We start from the raw sequence: 25,558 nt of genomic DNA, 5'->3' as shown, positions 1-25,558 counted from the left end.
ATAGCCTTGCAAAGCTGCTGTGAAAATTCACCAGTCAAGGCACAAAACTTGCTCACTTGCCCTTGCCCACAATAACCGGAGATAATGAAACTGTCATATCTTACTCACCTGTAAGGAAAAACTATCTGCTCCAGGGAAGGGGGTAGGTAGAACTTCATAGAGGCTGGTTTAAGGCCTGTCTCCAATAATCCAAGACATTGTCTATCCCGATCTCTCTGGTTTACGAACTCAGGGTGACTGAATGCAGGAGAAAGGAATCTGACTACTTTGCTAATTTCAACACTGGGAAACTAGGGGGATCTGAACACCCAATTCCCACTGATTTTTAATGAGAATTGTGCAGTGCTGCAAATCTGAACCTCCAACTCCCATTGCAAAACCCCTGGAGAGTTTTCTAGGGTAAGATCCTACTGGAGTCAGATGACTTTTGGTGCATTTACTAGCCCCTCTCAACAGCTGTTGCAAAGTGCCCACTCTCCAGGTGGGAGGGGAGGGAGGTACTGGCTGTGCTGTATGGTGCACTTTGTCTTGGCATATGTCTACACTAATTGCAGCTTGGGTACATGTCCCCACGCTAGCTTTAATCTAGCTAGCACCAGTAACTATAGTGGTGAAGACATGGCAGCATGGACCTCAACACGAGCTAGCAAGGCAAGTACATACCCAGGGTATCAGGCGGCCTTGTACAGCCCACATTGAAGCCGTGCCGCCAGGCCTTCACTGCTCTTTTTAGCTGTGCCAGGCAGGTTAAAGCTGGCATGGATTTGGCTACCCAAGCGGCAGTCACACCTCTGATTGCAGCGTTAGATACAGCCTTAGAGGAACAGGGAAGAAAATCAAGTTACTGGTGATTTGAATTGTAACCGCGCTACATGGCATGAGGAAGACGAACCTACTACCCTTTCTCACGCAAGTGGACCTGCCTCACTGCAGTGGGACTGCTGTCATGAGGAAGGGTTGCAGGCTCGGCCCTGATCCTGCAGTGTGCTGGGGTGCCCTTGGCTCCCTGTTAATTCAATGGGAAATAAGGGAACTCAGCACTTTCCAGGATCAGACCACAAGTAATGAGCAATTCCAGCAGCCTTGCTACCAATGAACAGAAACCTTTCACCTCTCAGAGAATTCAACTTTCTTCTCTTTGTATATTTCTATCAAGAGCTCTCTCTTCTCTTCTCTTCTGGAATGCCTGAAAATAGGTATCTTAAAGGACTGAGGGACTGTCGTGTTGAGTTAAACATGGGAGGTGCTGGCCTTTCCTTTTGCTGTGCAGATTCCAGCAAATGAGCATTGATGTATTTTTAATGTTCTCTCTTTGAGTAGTGGGAAATGGGGGGTAATATGGTTAATTGCGACATATTACAAAGACTCAGGGGTATGCTGGGCAAATTATTCTATAGATATATGCATAAAGACTGTTGAATTATGTACACTAGACATTCAAGTGGCTGTTAATGTAAATATGCAGTGAATTTTATGGATGATTTTAATTTAATATATTGCAAAGTTTGTAAATATTTGGGAAAAGCCTGTAAAGAATGTAAATAAATCAGCTTTGTATGTAAGAAGAATTTTAAAATTGTTTTTACTTTTTGCATTTAAATACAAACATTGATGCACCTTTTTCCCCAATGTGGATTTTTCTTTTTTTTATTAAAGAAACAGTGTTGCGAACAAGAGCCGTGGTTTTGTGACTATACTTGAGCTATAGCGAATAGGCACCAACCTTTGGTTCCTGGGGGGTGCTTGACCCCTGCTCTGCCCAGGGGCCGGCCCCCTCTCCACCCCTTCCTCCAAGCCCCTGCCTCTTCCCACCCCACCTCTTCCTGCCCCTGGTCTGCCTCTGCTCCACCTCTTCCCACTCCTCCGCTCCCCTCCCCTCCAGAACCTCCTGCATGCCGCGGAACAGCTGATCATGGTGGGAGGGAGGGGAAGGCGCTGATCGGCGGGGCTGCCGGAGGGTGGGAGGTGCTGATCCACGTGGCTGCTGGTGGGTGCTCAGCACCCACCATTTTTTTTCATGGAGTCTGTGCCTATGCTATGGTGGCAGAAGTGGTGGAGGAGGGTATAATAGAGATCTGCATATGCTGGCTAGGTTGACGACAGTCAGCATATGGCATTAAATATCTGACAGTCTGATAATATGTCTTTACACACAGGTAAAATTTTCAAAAATCTGTAAGTGATTTGAGCCTAAATCTCAATTGCAAAAGTGATTTAGTCTCCTAAAGTCTTGTCTGCGCTTAAAGCTTTGCTGCTTTACCTGTATTACTATAGTTAAAGTGGCAAACCCCACCCCTAGTGTAGATGTAGTTATGGGTAGAAAAGTGATTATACTAGTGTAGCTTATTCCTGTTTGAGAACTCAGGTAAGCTATACCAATATAAGGCACATGATATTAGTATAACTGTATCCACACAAGGGCTGTTACTGGTATATCGGTGTCAGCAAAAAATCAGCCAACATAGCTATATGAGTAAAAGCAAAGTAGCTTTTGAAAATTGGATTTAGGCTCCTAAGTCACTTAGGCACTTTTGAAAATGTTACCCAGCGGCTGTATTTTCAGAGGAGCCCAAGGAGTTAGATGCCCAACTCCTGTTGATTTTCAGTGGGATCAGGGTACCTAACACCCTTATTTTCTTTTGGAAACGGTAGCCGTTCGGCCTGATCCAGAACTCACTGAAGTCGGATCAGATCCACAAACCCTATTGTGTGTTTTATATCTCATACATTATGTAAGAAAATTATTTGTTCCTAATGATCCATAGGTTTATTGGAGCTGCACAATACATTTCTATATTGAAGCATTTGAATACAAGAAAGCCGCATTCCTCACACGCTTACCTAATGGGGCCTGCGGGAGACAAGCTTGTCAGCAGAGGGGTGGGAGCTTGGTGCTTGTTTTGCAGCATCTCAGTGCTACCAATGTTGGTTCCAAAAAGAACAACTGTGGGTGGGATCCTGGAGTTGAGAAGCTGTCCTTGATCAGTTTAAAATTTGCCAACAGCTGCAGCTGACTCTGCCAAAAAAAATCATTGTTACTAGTAGACAAGCCATGGCAATTCTGAATGGATTGGGGTGCTGCTGGATACCCCGCGCAAAGCACAAGCTTCAGCACCTAGAGCGCACCAGGAGAGGCCACATGGGGCAGTCAGAGCATAACTCACAGCCTGTGGCTTGGGTGGTGGATCCAGGCCTCCCCCCTTGGCCATAGACAGGGACAGGAGGGGATGGAAGAGAGAGAGGTCCAAGTAACTTCCCTAATGCCTTCCTACTTTTTTTTCATAAACATCCCTAAATGTCCCAGAGCAAGGTTGGCATTTCTATGTTCAGGGTAGGAAAAAAGGGGGGGGGGGGAGGTAACATACACACATACGTGTGTGTAAATGGATATATATTAACAATTCTCCTTTAATTCCTCTGTTGTTTTGTTTTGTCAACTGTATGTAGAATAGCACTCAGTGCGTAAAGAGGCAAATTTCCCTCTTAAAATGAGGAAAGGACATACATTCTTTATTTATACTAAGGAAAAATTAAATACGTTTCAAAAAACACCCCATTCTTTTCAAAATGGCTGACAGCACGTCTCCAAAAATGATACCCAGGGGTCCTGGAAAGGACAGAAAGAGTAGGAGGGACTTCCAAAACCATAGGGCCAAAAACGGGGTGGGGCAATGGAGTGTAAGACAGTTCTGATTGGCACAATGCCATGATGTGTGACAAGGAAACCTGTCAAAATGAAAGACATTTGTGATGAAAGACATGGAGCTATTACTACTTTCCCTTAATATCCCTCCTTATGCAGTTTCATAAGGTTTTTCTCACTTCCTATCCAACCCAAAAATTTTGGGAAGGGCTATAAGCTCTCCTCCTTAAGGGTATACGTTTATCTGATGAGGGTCAGGAAGAAACTTTCTGTGGGGAAGGTTATTCCATAACTGCCCACTGCACCTGCCTTGGGTGCTGGCCGCTCCAAGACGTGATGATGGACAAGATAGCCGGGACCCCGATCTGATCTAAAATTACAATTCCTGCATGTCTAGAGTCGCTGCTTGTTAAACAGCTGCCATGTTCTGCCTCCGAGGTGGCTACATTTTAATGGCAGGTGAAATGATCCCTGTGTCTAGTCTGTGTTAAAGTTTGGAAAACATTTGGGGATCCTCTGGAAGGAAAGGGGAGGGAGTAATTACATAAGTGTAGGGAGCCAGGGTGGCTGCCCTCCGAACCTGAGGGTAAAGGGCCGCTCTCTCAGCCTGAGTGGGCGGGGCCAGGCCAAGCTTGCTCCACCCCCCGGAAGGGGAGGGGTGGAACAGGAAATATAAAGGCTGGGGCCCTTAGCTCAGTCAGGGCAGCACCAGGAAGGGAGTCAGATACAAACTGCGGGCTGCTCCCTTCAGACTCTGCTGCCACGCCATGGGAGGCCCTGGACCAGTGGGAACCTCATCTGGAGGAAGGGCTGGGGCTGCCAGGACTGCCCCCTGCTGAGTACCCAGAGGGACTGGAGGAGCCGGAGGGGGAGCTGGAGCTGCCAGCAGCCGAGTACCGGGAGGAGCTGGAGGAGCCTGAGCCCGAGGGGGAGCTGGAGTTGCCAACACCGGACTACCCCGACGCACTGACGGAACCAGAGGGATTCGGACGAGCAATCGGGTAGGAAGTAGCCCAGGACAGAGCTGCACAGTCTATGTAGCGGGAGGACCCCGCTGACCCAGTGGCAGGACCCTCGTTCTGCCACTGTCGGGGCCCTGGGCTGGAACGCAGTGGTGTAGGGTGGGCCTGCGTTCCCCTACCTGGTCGACCCACGCCGGGACCTTTGCTGGCGCTCCCCTGCCTGACGGGCGCACTACTGACCTTTGCTGGCGCTCCCCTGCCTGAGGGGTGTGCTACTGACCTTTGCCGGCGCTCCCCTGCCTGAGGGGCGCGCTACAGACACTGGCTTGCGTCCTTCCTGCCGCTAATTCCCCAGTGGCAGAGGCATGACCCAGGCCAGCCAGTGACGTCGTAGCTCCCCACCGCCCCCTAGCGGGTAGGTGGACCGACACCGATCACAATAAGTCAGTGGTTCCCTAACTTTAATAACCTGTAAACCCCTTTCACTAAAATGTCAAGTCTCACGAACCCCCTCCTAAAAATGAATATTTCCAGGGATTTTCTCCTTTACCTGAGTATAAATTATAAAAAAGAAGTGATCTTGAAAATATAAAATGTGTTTTTATGACATGCTTATTACACACAATGTATTATTAATTATTATTTATCATTACAGTATTTTTATTACATTATGAAAATGGCAACACTCTTCCAAGATCTCACTTTCGTAGCTTGTATCACTTTGAATAAGCCTGTTATAAGACAAGGCTCCTATGTTTCATCAAGGAGTATCAGATATGAAACAGCATAAAGGTATTTAAGAAGCCAACTCAAAGTGTTCCTCCTACACAAGCATTCAGGTCTTGAGCAGTCCAGGCAAACAACGCATGTTACAACAAAGCTCAAATTAGTTCTTCATAATAATTTTAAAAACAATACTAGCTGCTTATTTATTTTAAAAACAGAAAAAAAAATCCACCTCCCTTTCCATTTCTTATAAGGAGTTTTGAAGTTTAAATCTCCTCAGTGTGATAGATATGCTTGCTTTGATCTGCTTAGCTCTTGGAAGTCTAGAGGCTCCGGGCTGCTTGCCCGGTGCTGCCTGGGGTTCCTATGGACAGCTCTGTCCGCCATTAGGGAATTTTTTCCCAAGAACCCTCAGGGGTTCACGAACCCCAGTTTGGGAACCAATGCAATAAGTAATTATAGGACATCACAAAGGGTTATATTAATGTTTAAATCTGAAATTACAGCAGTAGCAGGGCCCCAAAACAGCGCTCCTTCGATTGTGGAAAAAATTAATACCAGGATTTCACACACATGCTAGCTCTCCGGGAGTGGGCATTGTACACTCATTGGCCCCTTAAGCAACATTCCTTTTTCATCAGTGACATTACATGGGTGTGTTCCCTGTGGCTCTGAAATGTATTATAATAACGAGATAAATTTCCTCCCCTAATCTCAAACTTTGGGTGTTCCTTGTTTTGGGAAGTGCTTTAAATCTATCTGCCAGAGGCGTGGGCTGCTAAAGCCAGAGACCGACTGCCACAATGCTGAGCTCTGGGCTTCCTCCCCTTCTCCTATTGCTCACAGCTGTGGAGCTGAGCTGGTCCCTTACAGATGATGAACAGAGGTTGATCGTGGCGATGCACAACCACTACCGCTCCCAGGTCTCCCCTCGTGCTGCAGACATGCTGAAAATGGTAAGTGTCCCATGGGAAACCCAGGGTCTGATTGCAGTGGGATATCTGGGGTCTTCTATATCAGTGTTTCTCAGTGACCAGTCCGTGAACTGGTGCCAGTCCCTGAGATTTCCCTCACATAGTTCATTAACTTGCATCTGAAGAAGTGAGGTTCTTACCCACGAAAGCTTATGCTCCCAATTCTTCTGTTAGTCTCAAAGGTGCCACAGGACCCTCTGTTGCTTTTTACAGATTCAGACTAACACGGCTACCCCTCTGATAGTTCATTAAGGCAGCAAGCCAGTCCCTGGTATCAAAAAGGGTTGAGAAACACTGTTCTATATGATAGAAAGACATGGGATATCTGGAGGTCTCCAGTATGATAGGAATCCTGTATCTTATTGAATAGCTGAGGGTCTCCTACATTTCTTCTTAAAATAAGAGCAGCCTTTGTTATGAAATGTACTTTGAAAGTTTAAGTTCATAAATGTGATTGACTCTAGCTGGAGATCCAGTGTAAAAATTTTCTTTTTCCCTCATGTAGCAATGACCGAGCTACACACCATGTGCAGTAAATGTCATGGCTGTAGTAAACAAATTTGCAATGAACAAATAACCAAAACTTAAATTCACCAGCCAGAGTGATGAAATCCCAGCTGAACTCGGAGAACAATTCTTAGTGTTGCACTTGTGATTACTGATAGATTCTTTTGTCTATAGAATGGAATATAAATTGAACCTCAACCATTGATTTTGGCTGTATAGGTATCTTAATACTAGCCATCTTTCATCCAAGGTGCTCGTGTATGTTCCTTCTCACAACACCCCTGCAGAGTAGGTCTGGCGAAACAGTAATATCCCCATTTTATAGATGGGAAAATCTGATGCATGAAGAAGCAATATGCCCAAGGTCATATAGTGTGTCAGTCTAAGCTACAAATAGAGGCTCATTCTTTCGGTCCCTGCTCTAACCATAAGAGAATGCTGCTTCTTGTATTAGAGCCCTTGATTTGAGTAAGATGTTTCTCCACATCTGATGAATTACTATATTTGTAAAGTGTTTTGAAGAGGGAAAGTGCTACAGAAAGTGCAAGGTGTTGATATTTGGACTGCATTACCCCTTTGGCTAAAGACAAATTTGCAGCTAGTTCTTTATCATGACTACAGTCGGTCGGGGATTTTTTGATGAGCACTGAAAAATGTCAATTTGTCAAAACCAGAACTGTTCACAAAATAGGGTCAATTTTGATGACTCTCGTGATGCCAAAATATTTGGAGGGGGCGGGAGGAGGAGTTTTCATTTTTTTCAAATTTTCATTTTGAAATTTTAGTCAATTTCAAGTTAAAAGAAAATTTTTAAAAAGTCAAAATTGAAACAAAATGTTTCAAAATTATAAAAACGAAATGGTTCGATTGACCCAAACCAATTTTTTTGGGAGGATTTTTGGTATGTGAAAATTGTTGAGATTTTGATTTTTCATCCTATTTTCAGGATGGGAAACATTTTCAATATCTCAGGACAAGAAAACCATCCCCTTCTGCCCCCAGCTCTAATCATGACCTGATTATTTTAGGCCTTGCCAGCACACACAATTTGCTCTGATTTAACTAAACTCGTTTGTGCAGACAAAACCCAAGTTAATTTGACACTATTTTAGTTCAGGGGTGAAATTTTTAAAAAGCACCTAGATCCCATTTTCAAAAGGGACTTAGGAGTCTAAATCTCACTGAAAGTCAAAGGGACTTAGCCTCCTAAGTGCTTAATTCATTTTTTTTAAAATGAGGCTTAGGGCTTGTCTACACAGTGAGGTAATGTGCTCTACTGGGGTGTGATTTCTAAAACACATTAGTGTGTTGCACATGAATTGACCCTGCTGGTGCACTTTAATGTAGTGCTGTTTTGGGTAATGATAGAATCCCCAAAAAAGTTTTCTAGGGTGAGCTGAAACTTGGAAAGCACAAGAAGGGTGGTCAATGAAAATGCTTCAAAGACATTATTAAGTAGAATCTGACCTTAATTGACATAAATATTGATAATTTCAAACACAAAGCAAAGGCCAGATCTGAATAGAGAGCAACTACCAATGAAGGTAGTAAACACTTTGAGGAAGACATACATGAAAAACGGATCAAAAAAGGGGGCAAGCATCCTGCCAAGTCCTCAGTGGGACCCTGCATATTCTTATGTGACATCTGTTAGCAATCTTGCTCCTCGTGGATTGGACTGTACAGCCACATGAGAACATGTGATGCTGTGATGTCATCGTCGGATACGCCAGCCAGCCATATAGTGCTGTCTGAAACACTAAAGTGCATGAGGGAACCTTTAGCACACACCAGCGGAGCCTATATACAGACCAATTAATACTCAACACATCAGTGCGCTTTAGAAATCAGACCCACCGTGTGGACAAGCCCTTAGGCTCTTAACTCATTGAAGCAATTTTGAAAATGGCTTAATGAAGTATGCTGCTGCTTATTGTAAAAATGGGATGATGACTTAGGCATATGACAAATAAGAACATTCAATCCTATTTGTTTGAAATAAAAGCTTGAAGGCAGATTTGACTGCTTTGTTGCACTTTCCGCCTTGACTCAGATCCTGTCCTGAAAAACATATTGATCTTGATTGTGGTTTACTCTGAGTCTTGCATTTGTCCTGAATTTACCATGAATAGATGTGAAATGCATACACCCAGGCTACATTTACTATTATAGAATTGAAAAGACCTGATGGCCAGCAGCAGCAGTTTTTCCCCGGCATGGTAAACTTTTGTAAATGGTTCAGCTTAAAAACAATCCCGTGAGTCTCTGATTAAACTCCTGGTGTCTGCATTGCTCATCTGGATTTCCAAGGACATTTTTCTTTTGGAAGAACCAGATCTCAGCTTCTGAGTTCACCTACTCCCGTGGCTAACTGCCCATCTGCAGTCACCCTGTGCTTGTGTTTGGGACGGCAGAGCTGGTTACCATGGAAATGGTTATACAATGGGCATACGCAGGCCAAAGCCTTATTTTTTTTTTTAATGAAGCAAATAACACAGAGGTTAGTTCTCTGCTTATGGAACCCGGCTCTCTGCCACAGGGAGGGGATAATGAGCCCCCACACCAAGACCTGCAGCCAACCCTCTTTCCAAAGCCACATCAGACCCCCCCCCTTCCCCTGGCCATCGCCCCTCTTATAAGTAAGCAGAGAGCAACTTGATAGAACAGTGACTGCATCTTCTCTGATCCTTGCCACCTACCCTTGGGCTTTGACATGTAGGAATCAGTGAACCAGGAATCATCCTCACACCAACTAAGATAATCACCTTCCCTGCAAAATACTGAGGGTTTCCCCATTGGATCACATCCTACTCCTGCCCTCATCAGCTGCTAAACCCACCTTCCTCACCCGCTGCTCCGTCCCTTTTGATTTTTGTGATATTTCAGTGGGCTTGTATATCTGGGCTCTCCTCCCACCTGCCCTGCTATCTCTGCTGGTTGGATTTCAGAGAAGCTGCTGCCTCCTTTAAATAATGTAATGAAAGTCCAAGCAGTTGCTTCATAGTGTTCCCTTTAATGCTTCTCTTGTGCAAAAACTTCTCCCTCTCTTACCTAGCAACCGCCGCTAGGTAAGATATGGAGCCCAGGGGAGCTCAGCTGGACAAGGAGTTGTTGTCAGTCCGGGCACTGGAGGGATCACTTGGGAGGCAGCTGTCAGACTGAGTCTCCGGTCGAGTTTAAATGATGGGGTTACCAGATGTGTGTGCTGGCTCCTGCACTCTGGTCTTAAACAGCTGTTGAACTGGGCAGGTCCCTCTCTCCAGGCAGTCCCACAGTTTGTCCTGTTCATTGTGGTCAGTGGTTCCAACAAGGGACTCAGGTCTTCTGGGTTCCATTCCCAGCTTGTTGCCAGGTGATATTGAATGAGTCACCATGCTGCTCATTGCCTCAGTTTCCCCATTGGTAAAACAGGGATAATTCCTAACTGGGTGTAGGGGTGCTTTGAGATCCAGGGACGGAAGCTGCTGTAGAACTGCCCATTGACAACCAGCATTTTATATTCACATTTGCCTGAGGCTGGTATATTCAAAGGAACCTAAAGGGGTTAGATACTGAGCTCCAATGAATTCCACTGGAATTTGAGCAGCTAATGCTCTTGAGTTCCTTTGAAAACCCCATTCTAAAACAGTTTAAGGCTCCAATCCAGCAATTGCACCCCTAAGGGGGACTCCATCATCATCATGGCAAATCCCAGTAACATGGCCTCCTTGCAGATCAAGCGCCACCTGGATCAATCTCTGGCTAGATCCTCAAGGTGGTCTGGCTGGATATTCAGTCTGTGCCTATTACTGGCAATCTTATGGCACCACCAAAGCTTTTGATGCCCATGTGATCTCTTGTGGCGGCGTTCTGTGGTAAACACATTTCAGAATTCTCTGGTCTTCCGTTGTAATAATACATACCCACCACGAAAGCTGCTGAAAGTGAGCCAGTGCTGGTGGGTGCAGGGTTCAGCTTTGAATATCCTCATTTCTGATCTTGTCCTGCTATGTAATATGGACCTGCCGACAAACATGATAAGAATCAGAAATGTCACTTTGGGGAGAGCCATAGACTTCGCCAGTGCTTGGGAACAGAACCCAGGAGTCTAGGTTCTAACCTCTGGGCCCACTGGATAGGGGACAGGTTGTGTGTCTCTCAGCATGTCAGAGGGTTTCATCCATGTGATGAGGGACTTGATCCTGATGGACAATCCTCACCCCGGCCTCATGCTTTATGATGGTGGCAGCTTTGTGTTTGTTTCAGAGCTGGTCCCCCGACCTGGAAGTCTTTGCCAAAGCCTATGCAGCAAAGTGCATCTGGGGCCACAACAAGGAGCGGGGCCGGCGGGGTGAGAACCTCTTTGCCATTAGCGACGAGATGGACGTGGAGGTGGCCTTGGAGCAGTGGTACAACGAGCATGAGCATTACAACCTGACCACGTCCAAGTGCACCGTCGGACAGATGTGTGGCCACTACACCCAGGTACCTGGCTACAGGGCATGAGGGGCTGGATTCCTGGGAGGGAGTTGTGCTTGGGACTTGACCCATCGTAGAAATATTGTTTAGGGGCTGCGATACCATGGTGATGGGCCCAGTATAAGAATCTCAGTTGGACAGGATAGAATTGATTCTTATTTGGCATGGATGGCTCACCTGTGTGGGCATCATGAGCTGCTGTGATCATTACAGGCCTGCTGAACAGTTTCCCTTCAGGGAAAAAAAAGTCTTTAAAGTCATCTGTGTATTTTAATGCTGCACCGTTTGGTCACTCAGGAAGCCTGGTGTGGCTTTCAAGTCCCTGTAGCAGATGGGTTCTGGCCTCAGAACTAGGATCCAGGGCAAGCTCTATGTTTTGAACTCTCCACTACTCCAGGGTATTTGGATCTGGACTTTTCATCTGTCTTAGTATAAAGACAGGGGCCTCTTCCAAAATTCAGATCTGGATTATGAACAGCACCATAATTCGGGTACGTGGGTTGTGTCCAGATAGACAGAATTGTTGATGGGGGGGTGAGTGTTCTCTCATCCAAGCACTAACCAGGCCTGACTCTGCTTAGATGTAACTCTGAAATGGTGTGCCCTTCATGCACAGAGTCCATGAGTCTGCTACAGCTCCTAGTTTGGGGAGTTGGTCCTTTAGCCCAAGCTGTAGTGGCTCATGCTTTAGCTTTGGAGGTCAGGGAAGAAAATCCTGGTGACGACTGAGCTGATGCTGGTTGCAGATGACATACACGCTCATTCTTCTAAACCTCTTCTCACAGGCAGGGTGTCTCATGGTCTCCCAGCTGTGCTCTTCCTGCCTTGTGCTGACAGACGTAACCCTTCTCTCTTCCTCCCTTGCTTTAGGTGGTCTGGGCAAACAGCGAACGCGTTGGCTGTGGGATGCAATTCTGTAAAACCCTGCATGGTGTCGAGGAACCTGACCTCTACCTGCTGGTCTGCAACTACGATCCCCCGTGAGTGCAGGCTTCCCAAGGGCTGCTTTGATTCCATCTTGGCCCTGTCACATCTACTTACAGTAACCTTCATCCCCAGGCTGAGAGGGAATGTCCTCCCCAAGGCTCTGCTTACCTTGCTTTCAGGTAGCGAGTGGAAGCCAATCCCAATAAAGCTTTTTGTTGTCATTTTCCTGTGGCAACAAAGAGAGGCAGGTCTTGTAAATCGAGCCCAAGTCTGGGACAGAGGAGTCCTTGGTTTTATCTGCGGTGCTGCCATGGACCACGTGTCCTTGGGTGTGTCATGAAAAGCCACATAGTTACAGGGCTGTAAATCTAGACTTGCTCCACATAGGTCAATGGAAGCACCCTGGGTTTACACCAGTGTCACTAGGAGGAGAATTTGGCTGTTAATTTCTCTGTGCCTCATTTTCCCCAGCTGTGATATGGAGAAAATGAGCTTGATTCTGCTCTCAGGCTGGTGTTATGCTACTGACTCCATGGAGTTCCTTGTGATGATTTACATCAGTGTACTTCACAGATGTGTATAGCGGGCTTTGAGGTCCTCTGTTGATGGGGCTGTATAAACGCAAGGGCTAACTATCAGAGCTGGTCAGAGTGTTCCCAGTCTGGTGACCTCTATGGAAATATGCATGGAAATTTTAACGGAAGAAGGCAAAATAAAACGATGAACGTTCAGGAAACTGAGGGGTCCTATTTTGAGCAGCTGTAACATTAAGGGCCTGATCCAAACCGCTGCTGAAGTGAATGGAAAGGCACTCAGGCCTCTAGACAGTGTTCATAAGCCCAGGTGCCATTAGTAGCACAGTCAAAGCTCCCCCCACTTGTCAAGTGACCCTTGATTTATATCTTAGCAAGATCTGACTTGAATGAAAAATCTCCCTCCTTTTTGAGATGGGGAGGGGATTCGTCCCCTCTGTTGTCATGGGCTGTTCTCTTTTCATCTGCATGTTCTGCTTCCAGCGGCAACGTGAGGGGTCGCAAGCCGTACAAGGAAGGACCTCCATGCTCCAAGTGCCCCGAGGGCTATACGTGTAGGAATTCAATCTGCGGTACGTGAAGGAAACTGGAGGAGCCAGTGTCTCCATGGATGGGCCAGAGAACTGGGGGAGGGGCAGGTTCCACCCATGGGACAATCCCCCTGAAAGCAGTGGGGTTAGATTCTGAATGAGGTGCTACTCCAGGAGTAAGGGGGCAGAATCTGGCTGTATGTGGAGATCCCAGCACTTCCTCAGCCCTGCCGGCAAAGTTCTCCCAGGTCTCAGGATCAGGATTCTAGGACTTTCCCCGGAGGTGAATAACCTTTTTGTAAGTATATATTAGTACTGTCAAAAAGGAGCTGGATTGGCAGACCTGGGACTGGAGTACTGTGTTTATCTACCGAGCAGGCATAGCCTAGGCAGCAGCAAAGCAAACTTACCTCACACATGCTGCCTTGCCAATGGGCCTCATCCTGATCTGACGGGTCCCCCCCTACCCTCTGCTGGGGTAGGTCATTTTCACATTCTGCAGCCCATGTAGTCCTTGGCATCTCTGCTGCAGACACCAATGCGTGGTGGTAGCTCTGTCCACTGGGAGCTTCCCCAGCTCGTTCCACTGTTCAGCCACCAGAAGACAGGAAAGACTCACTGTCCTCCAACCTGGTCCATGTTCGTGCTGGTGACAGATGGGAAAGGCTTCCTATCCCATTAGCAACCACCTGGGCCCCTGCTGCCAGGAAATACCATTCCAGAGGGGTGGCATTTTCCCACATCAGGTCTGAAAATAAATTAAATCTTGGGACCTGCCCAGAAAAAAGGATGTCCCTGCATCTGGTGGGCTACCTGCTAAGCTCAATTCTCACCAAGGGGCAGAGAGAAGTGGGGGTTTCCCCAAGAGCCCAGTGAAAGTGCCTGTCCCTGCGTTCTCCAGCTCTCCTTTGCTGGTTTTCATTGGCACTGCTCGGGGGCTGGGGCTCCGTTGGGCTCCGAGTGAAGCTGGTGGTAACCCACAGCCCTCTTTGTCTCTCATCAGAACCCAGTATAGACTCAGAAGAGGCCTTTCCATCCTCTAGGACAACAAGGCCAAACCTCACCACTAGGCCAGCTCTCGCAACAGCCACCACTACCACGAACCCGACCACTACCACTACGATAAGGCCAGCACCCACCACCGTGAAAAAAAGGCTGACACCCACCACCACGAGGCCTGCACCCACTGCCACAAGCGCACCCACCACCACTACTTTAGGGCCAGCACCCACCACCGCCACAACAAGGCCGAACCCCACCACGACCACAAGGCCACCACCCACCACCACCACAAGCCCGTCACCCACCCAAACAGCAAGGCCCAACCCCACCACGGCCACTGGGCCAACATCCTCCTTAGAGCCCACCTCAGACCTAAACCTTAAAACATCTCCAGAAATGCAAGTGGACTCGGAGGAGACTGGTGCCCCATTGGTGACCACGGAGGCTGTGCTCTTTCTAGACCCGGAGTCGACCCTCAGCCTGACTGCCTCCCCAGAAATGGAGGGAGACTTGAAGGAGTACGATGCAGCCTCTGTGAGAGCTGAGGCAGCCCTCTCCTCAGAGCCACCTCCATCCTTCAGCCTTACAACTCCAGAAACCGATCTAAGCTTGGAAGATACCAAGCAGCCCCCACCTGCCCTAAAGCCAGCACCTGCCACTGCTAAGGTGATCTCCCTCCTGCACTTATTACCACCTTCCAAGGCCGCAGCGCGGCACCGCCTTGCTGTCCAGTCCTCCCTGTCAGGTAAGGCAGCTGTGGAGTGAGTCTTGGACGTAAAGGACATAGGCAACCCCTAAGAAACATAAATGCACTTAGGAAACAATAGCAAACTGGCCCTCAAACTCCTTCCCCACACAGCACCGACCCCCTTCCCCACACCTTCTCCTGCACTGTGTCCCCTAACATTATCAGGGACTGTCTGAGCTGCCTGGTTCATGAAGCATGAGCATGGATTTGGCCGGTTCCCTACTAACTCACGAGCAGAGTCACAAGCTGTCTTTTGCCTTCTGAGGAGCTCTGTGCTGCTGTCCTGCACTATGCATTATCCTTGCCCATGTGGCAGCATGTAACAGAGGGAGCAGGGTGAAACGGTCCCTTTGCCTGTGGCTTCAGCTTTGACTCCAGGTTTCCTTCCTTTCTGCACACAGGTGCCAGAGAGACGGAAGAGCTGATGACGGGCCCCACAAAGAAAGACTTGGACCAGCAAAATGGTTCAGCCACCAGCAACCTTCTGGAGTTCTCTCTCTTCCTAGTGGCCGCTCCCCTGCTGACAGGCCTTCTGCTCTGAAGGGTCTGCCTCGACCGTCTGTGCTCTTATCCTCAAACTCTCCTCCAGTACTGATTGTCCCGCTGCCCTGCTGGGCGTGGGGCATATCAATCAGGTGAAGGACCCCCTACTGGGCCTTCTTGCCACTGGCTACGTCCACTCCAATCCAGTTATACTCAGCAGTGCCTGGCAAACCACACTGGCCATTCTGTTACGCTAGTACTGCTGAGACCCCATATCCCTGGTTACCAATAAAAGGGGGGTAGCTAAATTTTAAGTGTCCAGCTCATCTGTCAAAGGGGCAGGAGCAGCTGGGCGAAGAGAGGGGAAATTCCTTGGTCCCTCTTCCTCCCCGAGCTCTAACTCTAACCTGAAGTTCCATAATTCCTACTCCAGTCTGAGTCAGAGATGGGACTCCTTAATACTGAAGATCCTGGATCCCCACCAGTCTGGAGGCCCTCCCCCTAACCGGAACCAATGAATGATCTACTGTCTTTGTGGGACTGTAAGGTCCTTCCCCACAAATCCTATATGAAAGGCAGTGCAGAGACATGGATGGTACAACCCTATCTAAACTCCTCGCTTCCTCCACCAAATGTGTCTGCAGTGCACATGCCCCTTCAGGAGAGCCAGGAATTGAACCCTGCTCATCAGTTTTGCTCGGTCCATTGCATGCATCCCATTCCAGAGTTACTCCATGTGGCATGGTTCTTATTTTTTTGTGCACGGGGAAAAATATTTCTGCACTAGAGAGGAGGCGGTGGCTCATTATAAAACTCCTGTTGGCATCCTCTATATTGTGTGTCATGACTTTAGACTAGCTTCTCTTGAGTACCTGAAGCGTACGACGTATTTCAAGTTAGATACAGATCTTGGCCTATGTTGTATGTATCTTATACACACAGTGGAACCTGATCCAGCAAAAATCAGGTGGCGTGGTGGAGTTCAAAGCAAATTCTGCTAGGGGTTATCCACTGGAAGCATGACTTACCATAGAGCAGCTTTCACTGTATGTGGCATTCATGTTTGTTTCCCCTCTGCGTGTCTGCTCCATGTATCTTACGTTTCCAAGAAAGGTGTATTAACTACACGACAAGCCTCAGGTGGTCCAGTTAAGATCCAGTGGAAGGTGCCACTTGATATGAACCTTTTAGCAACCATAGCGTCCCTTGGTTTTGCTACCTGATGAGGTGGGGACTGACGTGAATCCCGTAGCCCCTTAGCTACGAGGGACACTGTTTCCAATACCCCATGAGGTCCTGCTCCCAATAAACAGTGTTCTGAAACCATCATGCTGGAGCGTACCATGTTTCACTGAGTGGCGGGTGGAGTCCTGCGGCTGGAAGCTTGGTAACTTGCATGTGAAAGACTCTCTTGGCTGTTTTCTTAGCGGAGAGAGAAATGGCTTCTGTGGTCCCTCCCTTCTTTGCGGTAGTGCTAGAAATGAAGCAAAGTCCCTTATTCATTTCCTTCAGGATCCCCAAGCATTATGAGGGTGGGGGTGTGTACACCATGTAACTCAGTAGCTCTCAACCTTTCCGGACAACTGTACCCCTTCAGGGGTCTGATTTTTCTTGCGTACCCCCCAAGTTTCACCTCACTTAAAAACTACTTGCTTACTTACAAAATCAAACATAAACATGCAAAAGTGTCAAAGCACATTCTTACTGGAAAATTGCTGACTTTCTCATTTTTACCATATAATTATAAATAAATCAATTGGAATATAAATATTGTACTTACATTTCAGTGTATAGTGTACAGAGCCATATAAACAAATAATTGTCTATGAAATTTTAGTTTGTACTGACTTCGCTAGTGCTTTTTATGTAGCCTGTTGTAAACAAATATCTAGGCAAATATCTAGACGAGTTGATGTACCCCTCAGAAGACTTCTACGTACCCCTGGTTGAGACCCACTGATGTAACTGACCTTCTGTCTATCCCTTTCTAAGGCCTCTGTTCCCACCATTTCTGAGCACCTCACAATCTTTAATGTATTTCTCCACACAGCTCCATCCCTATGAAGTAGGGCAGTGCTATTATCCCCCGTCCCTGGAGGGGAACTGAGGTACAGAGAGACAAAGGCCCGGATCCTCAAAGATATTTAGGTGCCTCACTCCCCTAGATATTGAAATCAATTGGGAGTTAGGTGCTTAAATTCCTTTGAGGACCTAAGTGACGTGCCCAAGGTCATCCAGGGCATCTGTGGTAGAGCAAGGAATTGACTCCAGGTCTCCCACATCCCAGCCTAGCAACCTAATCCTTGGCCCATCCTCCTCTCAGTATAGTCACAACTGTGTGTACATCTGTCGTGTCTTATGGCCGTGCTGCTCACCAGTCCATAGTTAAAGGTGAGCTGAGTTTTGCACCACAAGCAGGGATGCAGCTGCTTTGCTACGTACAAAGAACACTCTGTACCTTACTCAGCATCACAGAGTACTCACTCTTGGAGTACAGAATGGATTTTCAGAGAATTTACAAGTAAAACGGTTCATTGGTTTAGAAGTTAAAATTAATTTTAAAATGGGGCTTTAAAAAACAGTAGCACTTTGGATCAGCCCTTTGTCCTGAATTGCAGAATCAGGGCCTTCATTACATTATTGCGCATGGTACTATGGAGCTCTAGACTCCCGCAGTGGAGGACTTTGTATTGCTCCCACGACCTGTTTATGGCAGCACTTTAAGACCTAGGGAGTGGTCCAGCAGCGACAGAATTACACAACTCCGGAGTGCTACAGCCAAAGTTTTCTCCAGGGTGGTTTTTTTTTGGGTGTGTGTGTGTTTAAAATAAACAAAGCTGTTACATGCAAATTCCACCCTCCCCCGGCAGCAGTTTGACTCCAAATTTAAACCAGAGCAGCTTTGCAAACAGCTTCATTGCGCTTTATGGTGTGAAGCTTAAAGCTGTTAAATGTATAATATCCTAGATGATGTGCGTAATATGGGTAAGTCAATGTTGTTATTTAGACCGTGGCTTTTGCTTTTTCTGATCCTTCTGAGCCCTGCTTTGCTCTCTTCATGCTGCACTGAGCTAGATATTAAAGAAAGAGAAAACTAGCCTATATCAAAAACTCCAGTTACATAACAGGAAGAAGCCTGAGGGGGTTTTTCAGGTCACTCATGGGCACCAGCTGTTCTACCTTGTGGCCAGCAGATGGCAGTGGTTCAGATACAAGCGAAAACTGGGCCACTTTGAAGTAAATTGCTGAACAAACCTCCAGAGACTTGAGTACTTTATTTAATCAGAAATATCAGCGGTATTTAAGTATCAGCTAAAAATAAACTGGTGCCCAAGTGACCTGGTTTGTAGGTGGCCTCAGTGCAGGCTAAGTGCCCATAAAGCAGCTGCTGAGGCATGTTCAATACAAAATCTAGCCTTGGCCTATCTGCAGTGAGTCCTCCCTCAAAATGCAGATTTAGCTATTGCAATTTGCTTACCGTAAAAGTACCAGGGTGTTGCTCAGATGCTACTAGAGGGGTAAACCAGGAAGAGCCTTTCAGGCCTATAACCTTTAATTTGTGCATAGGCCAAGGCTAAAGACATGGTATAAAACCCCTGCAAATCAGCAAAAGAACCAAATAAAACAACCTAGACCAAGGCATCAGATTACATGGCTATCCACTGACCAGAGAGCCACAGCATTGCTAACTCTTCCAAGTGTATCCCGAACCTCTCTGTATAATTCTAGGGTCTTAATTTTTTTTTAACATGATTCAGCGTTGCTAACACTTGTGAGTGTTGGTTTTTCTTTAAAGCACCAGTGCCCGGAGGAATGTGAGTACACGATAATCTGGGCTTTCATATATATCTAATCTAATCTAATCTATCAAGTTTATAGCCCTCCTGGCTGTTGGACAAGCTTGGAAAAGTGAACCTCAAAGGCTCAGAAACTAGAAAACAACCCCCCCCCCTTCCCCTAAATTTGCTTACTTTTAATCTCATGATTTAAAAGGTAATCTGATGGTTTTCGCAGGGAGAAGGGACTAGCTCAATTTTTGAATGCTTGGCAATACTGAAGATAAAGTGGTGCTTGTTTGTTTGTTTCTTTCTTTAATTCCAAATTTATCTGGAATCCTAGCTGAGACTTTGAAGATGGTCAATTGGCAAAGGCAATGCACCAGCTTCTGACAGGTTAATAAGTAAGATCATTGCACGGGGAGCAGGCTGCAACTCCATGCGGCTCTTATGCCACCAACCACCCCAAACACTGGCTTGCACAGATTAATTTCTAGGGAATGAAGAAGGGGCTGGACTAGGTTGAGGTACTCAGAATGACAAGCGATTCTTAAGGGTAGCCAGATAGTTACAGGGATGCACATTACTTGGATGTCCTATCACAGGTCAATTCCCAGGGGAACAAGCAGAGCAAGGCACAAAGCAGCTAGGATGTAAAGCCCCAGGTAATTCCATGGGGTAGCGTGTGTGTGAGGGTGTGTGTGTGTGTGGTTTAAAGGCCCCAGGTCAGTCCCAAAGGCAGTGGGATAGTGTGAAGGACAGGTTTGCAGGTCACAATTCCCAGAGGAGGGAGGTTACGGGAGGGTGACGAGGGACACTGCAGGGGAAGCTCACAGCTTCATCCCTGAGGCAGGGAAATGGCATAGGGGTGCAGAGGGAAGATGCTGAAGAATACTGCACTCAGGCCCCACCCTGCTGAGCTGGGGTGAGGCAGAGATAATCCGTCAGGAGCAGGGTCCCACGCCAGGCTGGGAGAAGCCAACGTACCGACCGTCTGAGTCCGACGCCCCAGTACAGCCAAGCCTTGCGGGCAGCGGGGAGCCTGCTGGACAGGCTGCCTCATGCTCCCCTGCTCCTGGAGACTAACCACTTCTCGTCGGCTGCGTTCAGTTCCCCAAGTTGCGCTGCAGGCTGCAGAATGGGGCAGCTCGGCCTCTTTCTCCTCAGCCATGTTGCTATGGCAGCTGGAGCCTTCGAACACAACCCCTTTTGTTAACGGCCAGCAGCTCCGCTCTCCCTCCCGCTCCCCCCCCCCCCTCCGTGCTCTGGGGCTCGGCAAGTCCCTGCCTAACGTTCCAGGCTCTTCACGGAGCGAGCGGCTCCAAGGCAGGGCACGGTGGGTTTCTGGGGAGACAGCGCTTGCTATGGTGACCACCAGGCGGAGAGGGTCTGCCTGCAGCAGGGCACTGGTGAAGTGGCCTTCGGGGCATTCATCAGGCAGGACCCCTGTGCGCCAGAGAGGCCAAGGTGGTAGTGCCCTGCCACTGCGAGCTGGCCCAAAGGACTGGCAGGTGGCACCCGCAGGGAGCCCGAGGCAGGTGAAGGGCACATCCCCAAGCGCACCCAGCATGGAGAATAGGGTCAGCTCCGGCAGCCAAGGACAACTCACGTAGGAGCCCAGGAAATGTTGGATTCATGGAGGCCCATTTTTGGCTCCCCTTGAGGCTCATGCTTTTTTCATCCCTTCCCTTGGACACAAGACTCCAGTTGGCCCCGACTGCAGCCATCAGGGGCTAGTCGCTCAGGGAAACCCCTTGAGTAGACAGGTTAAATCGCTGTAAGCTGTGATATCGTCTGGTGCAGTGTAGCACAGGTGAATGCTATCAGTGCAAATAGCCCCTAGGAGTTTGCCCAACAGCCCTTTTTTGCACTCAGAGCAAATCCCCTCGTGGGGATATGGCCTAGATGCTGCTTCAACTCCTTTGTGCTTCACTCTCCCCAGCCATTTACCTCCTGGTAGAGCTGAGCAATTGCAAATAAACATGGTGACCAATTGTGTCCTGTTCCTGTTTTCCACCAATGAGCTTTATTCATAAGGATTTGGTGGCTAGATTGAAACAAACCCATCCCAGCCTATGGGTCCGTTCACAGGGATTATTCACAGTGAGTGAGTGGTCACCGAAGTCACACGGTATTGTTTCTGCTCTATGATTGGAGGACTGATTTGTAAACACACCAATAATAAAGACCAAATAACTGGAGCAAGTTGAAAAACACAAAAGAAGGGAAAGAGAGGAGGGAAAAATCTGCATCCCTATTTTTCATATTTTATTAGAATTCAAAATTTCAGTGAAATTCTCCAACTAATTCAAAACCAAATGTCAAACATCACTACAAATAATGAACAGCAAGTTTTCTTGTGAGCTAGTGAATATCCTTGTGGCTTTGAACAGCATCTGTTCCCCAACCAAGATCCTAGGTGTGTGGAGCAGGGATTCAAACCAAACAGCTGGAGCTCCCTTCACAGCTCTTAGCTTGGGTTTTATATGATGGTTCCTTCTATTTACATTCTGATTCCCTCATTATAACCTTTGTTTCCTAGTCAGCTTTTATGACACCACCTGAAAATACAGCAGGTGCCCAGCTTATTATCTGTGTTGTCATTTATCTCCTATGTCAGCTAGCTATCCACCTGAACTGGAGCTGGGTGAAATGTTTCACTCAAACAGTTTATTCACTGAGAAATTCAGTTTTGAGACAACCAAAGCTATCAATGAATTCGGGTTCAGTTCAGCAAACAGTTTTAGCTGATTAAAAAACGATGACAAACATTTTTCTGAAAAGTCAAAGTGGTTCATTTTGACTGTTTTTTAACTGCAATGTTTCAACTTTTCATTTGGAAAGGTTTCGTGTTGAAATTTAGCTAGATTAATTTTTTTTAAACCAAAGGGTAAAAAACACCCGAAAACGTAACAAAATCAGAAATCGGGGGAAATAGTTCTGTGTTGAACGTAGCATTTCATATGACCCAGAACAATTTTTCTTTGTTTTGTCCAACAAACAAAAAAAATCAGTTATTTGCTCAACTCTACTACATGTTATTAGAGTCCATTTAGCTCTGAACACCAGCCTAATGTCACTGAAGCCAAGAACTTACCAAGATTCAAAATGGGATTGGACAATTATATGGATATTGAGAATCATCATAATTAATTACAATTTTTTTGGAAGGAATACTAAACCTTGTGTTTCAGATCTTAATTCAGTTTCTAACTATTAGAGACCAGGATGAGACCTTCAGGGGGAGCAGATTATTCCATGTTTACTACTCTGCGTTCTTACACCTTTGTCTCAAGCATCTGGTGTTGGCTGGTGTTGGAGATGGAATACTGGACTGGATGGCCCTTGGGTCTCATCCAGTCTGGCAATTCCTATGCTGCTAAGATTATGAATAGGTTGAAACACGTTGCTTTATGCGTAGAAGGTCCTACTTCTCCTACCACCTCTGTTTCAAGGCAATAAAAATAAACTACAAAAAACAAATACCAGACAAGGGGCAGTTCCCTTCACAGCATTATATTCATGGCACAAAATCATACAGTCTCAGTGTATAGGATTCTCTTGCATTAATAGTGCTGAAATACAGGACAAAATGCATCCTATATTCACTGGAGATGGGACACAGCAAATTAAACCCCAGTCAAGGCACAGCCTTGGATCCAAATCCAGCTCCGAACTCTGCAAGTTGGGGCCTGCAGGCCAAACCAGAACAGTCCCCAGTGCCCTCAAACCACTCGCTAAGTTTGGAACTGGATCCAGATCCAGACCCAACATTCACAGCTGGGCCCTGTTGTATAAAAGGCTTAAATTAGATGCCCAGATCCACACCCTAACTTTGGGTCCAGTCCTCAACTTTCTATAGCAGACCCAGAGCCGAACAGTGTATCCAAATACCCCAGAATTCTGGGGAAGAGTGGACTGGAGTCGGGGTCCAAATCCTTCTGAGCTTGGTCTCATCTCCTGGAAAAGAGTGAGCTCTAAACACAGGCATCTGATGACTCCGTCGAATAGTAACGCACCACCTAACCCAGGGGTCTGCAACCTCTGGCACACGGCTCGCCAGGGTAAGCACTCTGGTGGACCGGGCCAGTTTGTTTACCTGCCGCATCGGCAGGTTCAGCCAATCATGGCCCCCTCTGGCTGCGGTTCGCCGTCCCAGGCCAATGGGGGCTGCGAGAAATGGCGCAGGCCGAGGGATGTGCTGGCCATAGCTTCCCATCGCCCCCATTGGCCTGGGACAGTGAACCGCGGCCAGTGGGGGCCGCAATTGGCCAAACCTGCTGACGCGTCAGGTAAACAAACTGGCCCGGCCCGCCAGGTGCTTACCCTGGCGAGCCGCATGCCAGAGGTTGCCGACCCATGACCTAACCTATGCTTTCGCTGCCCTGGTACCTTACACTTTTAAAATGGATGAATGGGCATTAATTGAAGCGGACGGCTTTCTATTCCCGTGCCTGAGATCAGTGATAGGCCCAGAATGACAAGACTCTGGACACCGCAGGAGAAGAACGTTGAGAGGTTGTTCACATCCTGGTTTGAAGCCCTCATTGGAAAGAGGGGATGCCCCTGGAGCTCTGTGGCTGGGCCGTTCCTCAAGCCGTTTTGCTGCTCTTTAAGGAAGGCAATAGACTGTATAGTTATCACCTGAAATGGGATGAAATCCCTCCCACCAAACTATACAACCTACTACCTCACCTCCACAGAGCAGTACAGAGGCCTGCTGAGCGCCACAGCCCCAACCTGGCACAGGGGTGCGCTCGAGCTCGGCTGCGACTCCACCGGCAGCACTGAGATGGTTGTGTGATGACCTGACTGTCTCCTTAGGAAAGACAGTAGATTGTATAGTTAGCTCAAAGGGAGGGTAGGACTCCACAACTATTCAATCTACTACCTCAGCCTCAAGGACAGCATAGGGCCGTGATGGCCCATCCTGGCGGTGACAGCTCTGGGAGGAGGAGGTGGGCCATGTGGGTTCTGCAAAGAGAAAAGAACAAGCAGGGTCAGCCTTCGTGGTGACTGAGGCAACAGCGAGAGTAAAGCATTAGTCCTACCCCCATCGCCCCTCACTCGGGCCCCCTCTCCTTCCTTAAATGTGCTTTGATTTGCACAGGCCAAATGAACCCCAGACAGCAATTAAGTTGCCTGCAAACTTCAGCCACTTGAACTATCTGAGTGCTTCTGAACGTACCATTGGCACCTAGGGACCCGCTGTAAACTGTATCAGCGCGACTGTTGAATATAGGGAGATCCATGCAGGTAGAATGTCCCTGCTGCAATAGCAAGTCTACCAGGTACCATCTATCCAGTTAGAATGCAACTTCGGAATGGACCAGGTGAGTTTAGAACACACCTGCAGGGCCACAGAAATGGAGCAGGTCAGACAAGGCAGAACACATCTGCTGAGGGACTGAGCGTACCAGTTAGATGAATAGACTAGATATAAGCAGGTACAATACAGCTTCCCAATGTACCTGGTGCTAGGTACATCTAGGTAGAGCTCATTTGCAGAGCTAGTGAATGCACCAATGCGAGCTACAATGTTCCTTCAATGTTATAACAGAGGGCAGCAGCACAGGAGGGCAAAGTTTAACAAGGGATGAAAACATGCTGGCTTTCATCCAATCCCAAGTGCTTGATGTATTTCTCTTCCACTTAGCATACAATCAGTACCATTTTTATTCCCCAGCCGCCCAAATACTGATGCAAACCGGCTGGGAGGTGCATTTGATTTAAAGAAAATTAACGAATCTGGGTGTAGTAACAATAGCCAGCTGCAAACAAACTAAAATTCTCTGGAAGGGCAAAGAACATCTGGGGCATAAGCAAAAGACCACTCATTTTAGCACAACAGATGAGGTGAGCATGTAGACCATTTTTTCTAAAGAGATCAGGTGCAAATCCTCAAAGGTATTTCAGCACCTAATTCCCATTGATTTCAATAGGAATTAGGTGCCTAAATATGTCTGAGGATTTGGGCCTCACCTCTTATTTAGGCACTTAAAAAAAAGTGGCCAGATTTTCAGAATTGCTCAGTATGTTGGATGCACATTGGGTGCTGGGCTCTTCTGAAAATATGTCCGTAATGTGGTCCAATGACAGCTGAGCCCTTGAAAATCTGACCCTCAGTGTAGGTTATAGTGCTGGTTAAAAAATCCCAGTTATTTTGGTGGAAAACTTTCAAAATAATGTGGAGGGTTGTGGGTTTTTTAAATTTCCTGTGAACATTTCATTTTTTCAATTGAAAAATAAAACCTGAAAAAAATCACTTTTTGAAAACTGTTTCCAGTAT

At 47.2% G+C, this 25,558-nt stretch overlaps 1 protein-coding gene and 1 long non-coding RNA gene across 2 annotated transcripts; one reads left to right on the top strand and one right to left on the bottom strand.

The window, feature by feature from the left end:
* The first annotated feature begins 6,027 nt into the window (after positions 1-6,027).
* PI16 (peptidase inhibitor 16) lies at positions 6,028-16,820 on the top strand. The gene is made up of 6 exons (XM_034767511.1): positions 6,028-6,287; positions 11,058-11,276; positions 12,141-12,250; positions 13,214-13,302; positions 14,264-15,007; positions 15,412-16,820. The coding sequence occupies exons 1-6, from the start codon at positions 6,135-6,137 to the stop codon at positions 15,549-15,551; spliced, it is 1,455 nt and encodes a 484-aa protein (XP_034623402.1). The 5' UTR covers positions 6,028-6,134; the 3' UTR covers positions 15,552-16,820.
* A 4,699-nt stretch (positions 16,821-21,519) lies between these two features.
* Positions 21,520-24,108, bottom strand: LOC117875915. The gene is made up of 2 exons (XR_004645388.1): positions 23,639-24,108; positions 21,520-23,311 (listed from the first exon to the last, which is right to left on the bottom strand). It is a non-coding gene; the product is annotated as an uncharacterized LOC117875915 (long non-coding RNA).
* Positions 24,109-25,558: the final 1,450 nt, after the last annotated feature.

Source organism: Trachemys scripta, chromosome 4 (genome assembly GCF_013100865.1).
Source record: "Trachemys scripta elegans isolate TJP31775 chromosome 4, CAS_Tse_1.0, whole genome shotgun sequence".
Lineage (NCBI taxonomy): Eukaryota > Metazoa > Chordata > Testudines > Emydidae > Trachemys > Trachemys scripta.
This window is presented reverse-complemented; position numbering and strand designations above follow the sequence as displayed.

Excerpts from the sequence above, each read along its gene's own strand:
- PI16 (XM_034767511.1), top strand. The coding sequence starts at position 6,135 with ATGCTGAGCTCTGGGCTTCCTCCCCTTCTCCTATTGCTCACAGCTGTG. Across the intron at positions 11,277-12,140 it reads TGTGTGGCCACTACACCCAG|GTGGTCTGGGCAAACAGCGA; the intron begins GTACCTGGCTAC and ends CCCTTGCTTTAG. Across the intron at positions 15,008-15,411 it reads TGTCCAGTCCTCCCTGTCAG|GTGCCAGAGAGACGGAAGAG; the intron begins GTAAGGCAGCTG and ends TTCTGCACACAG.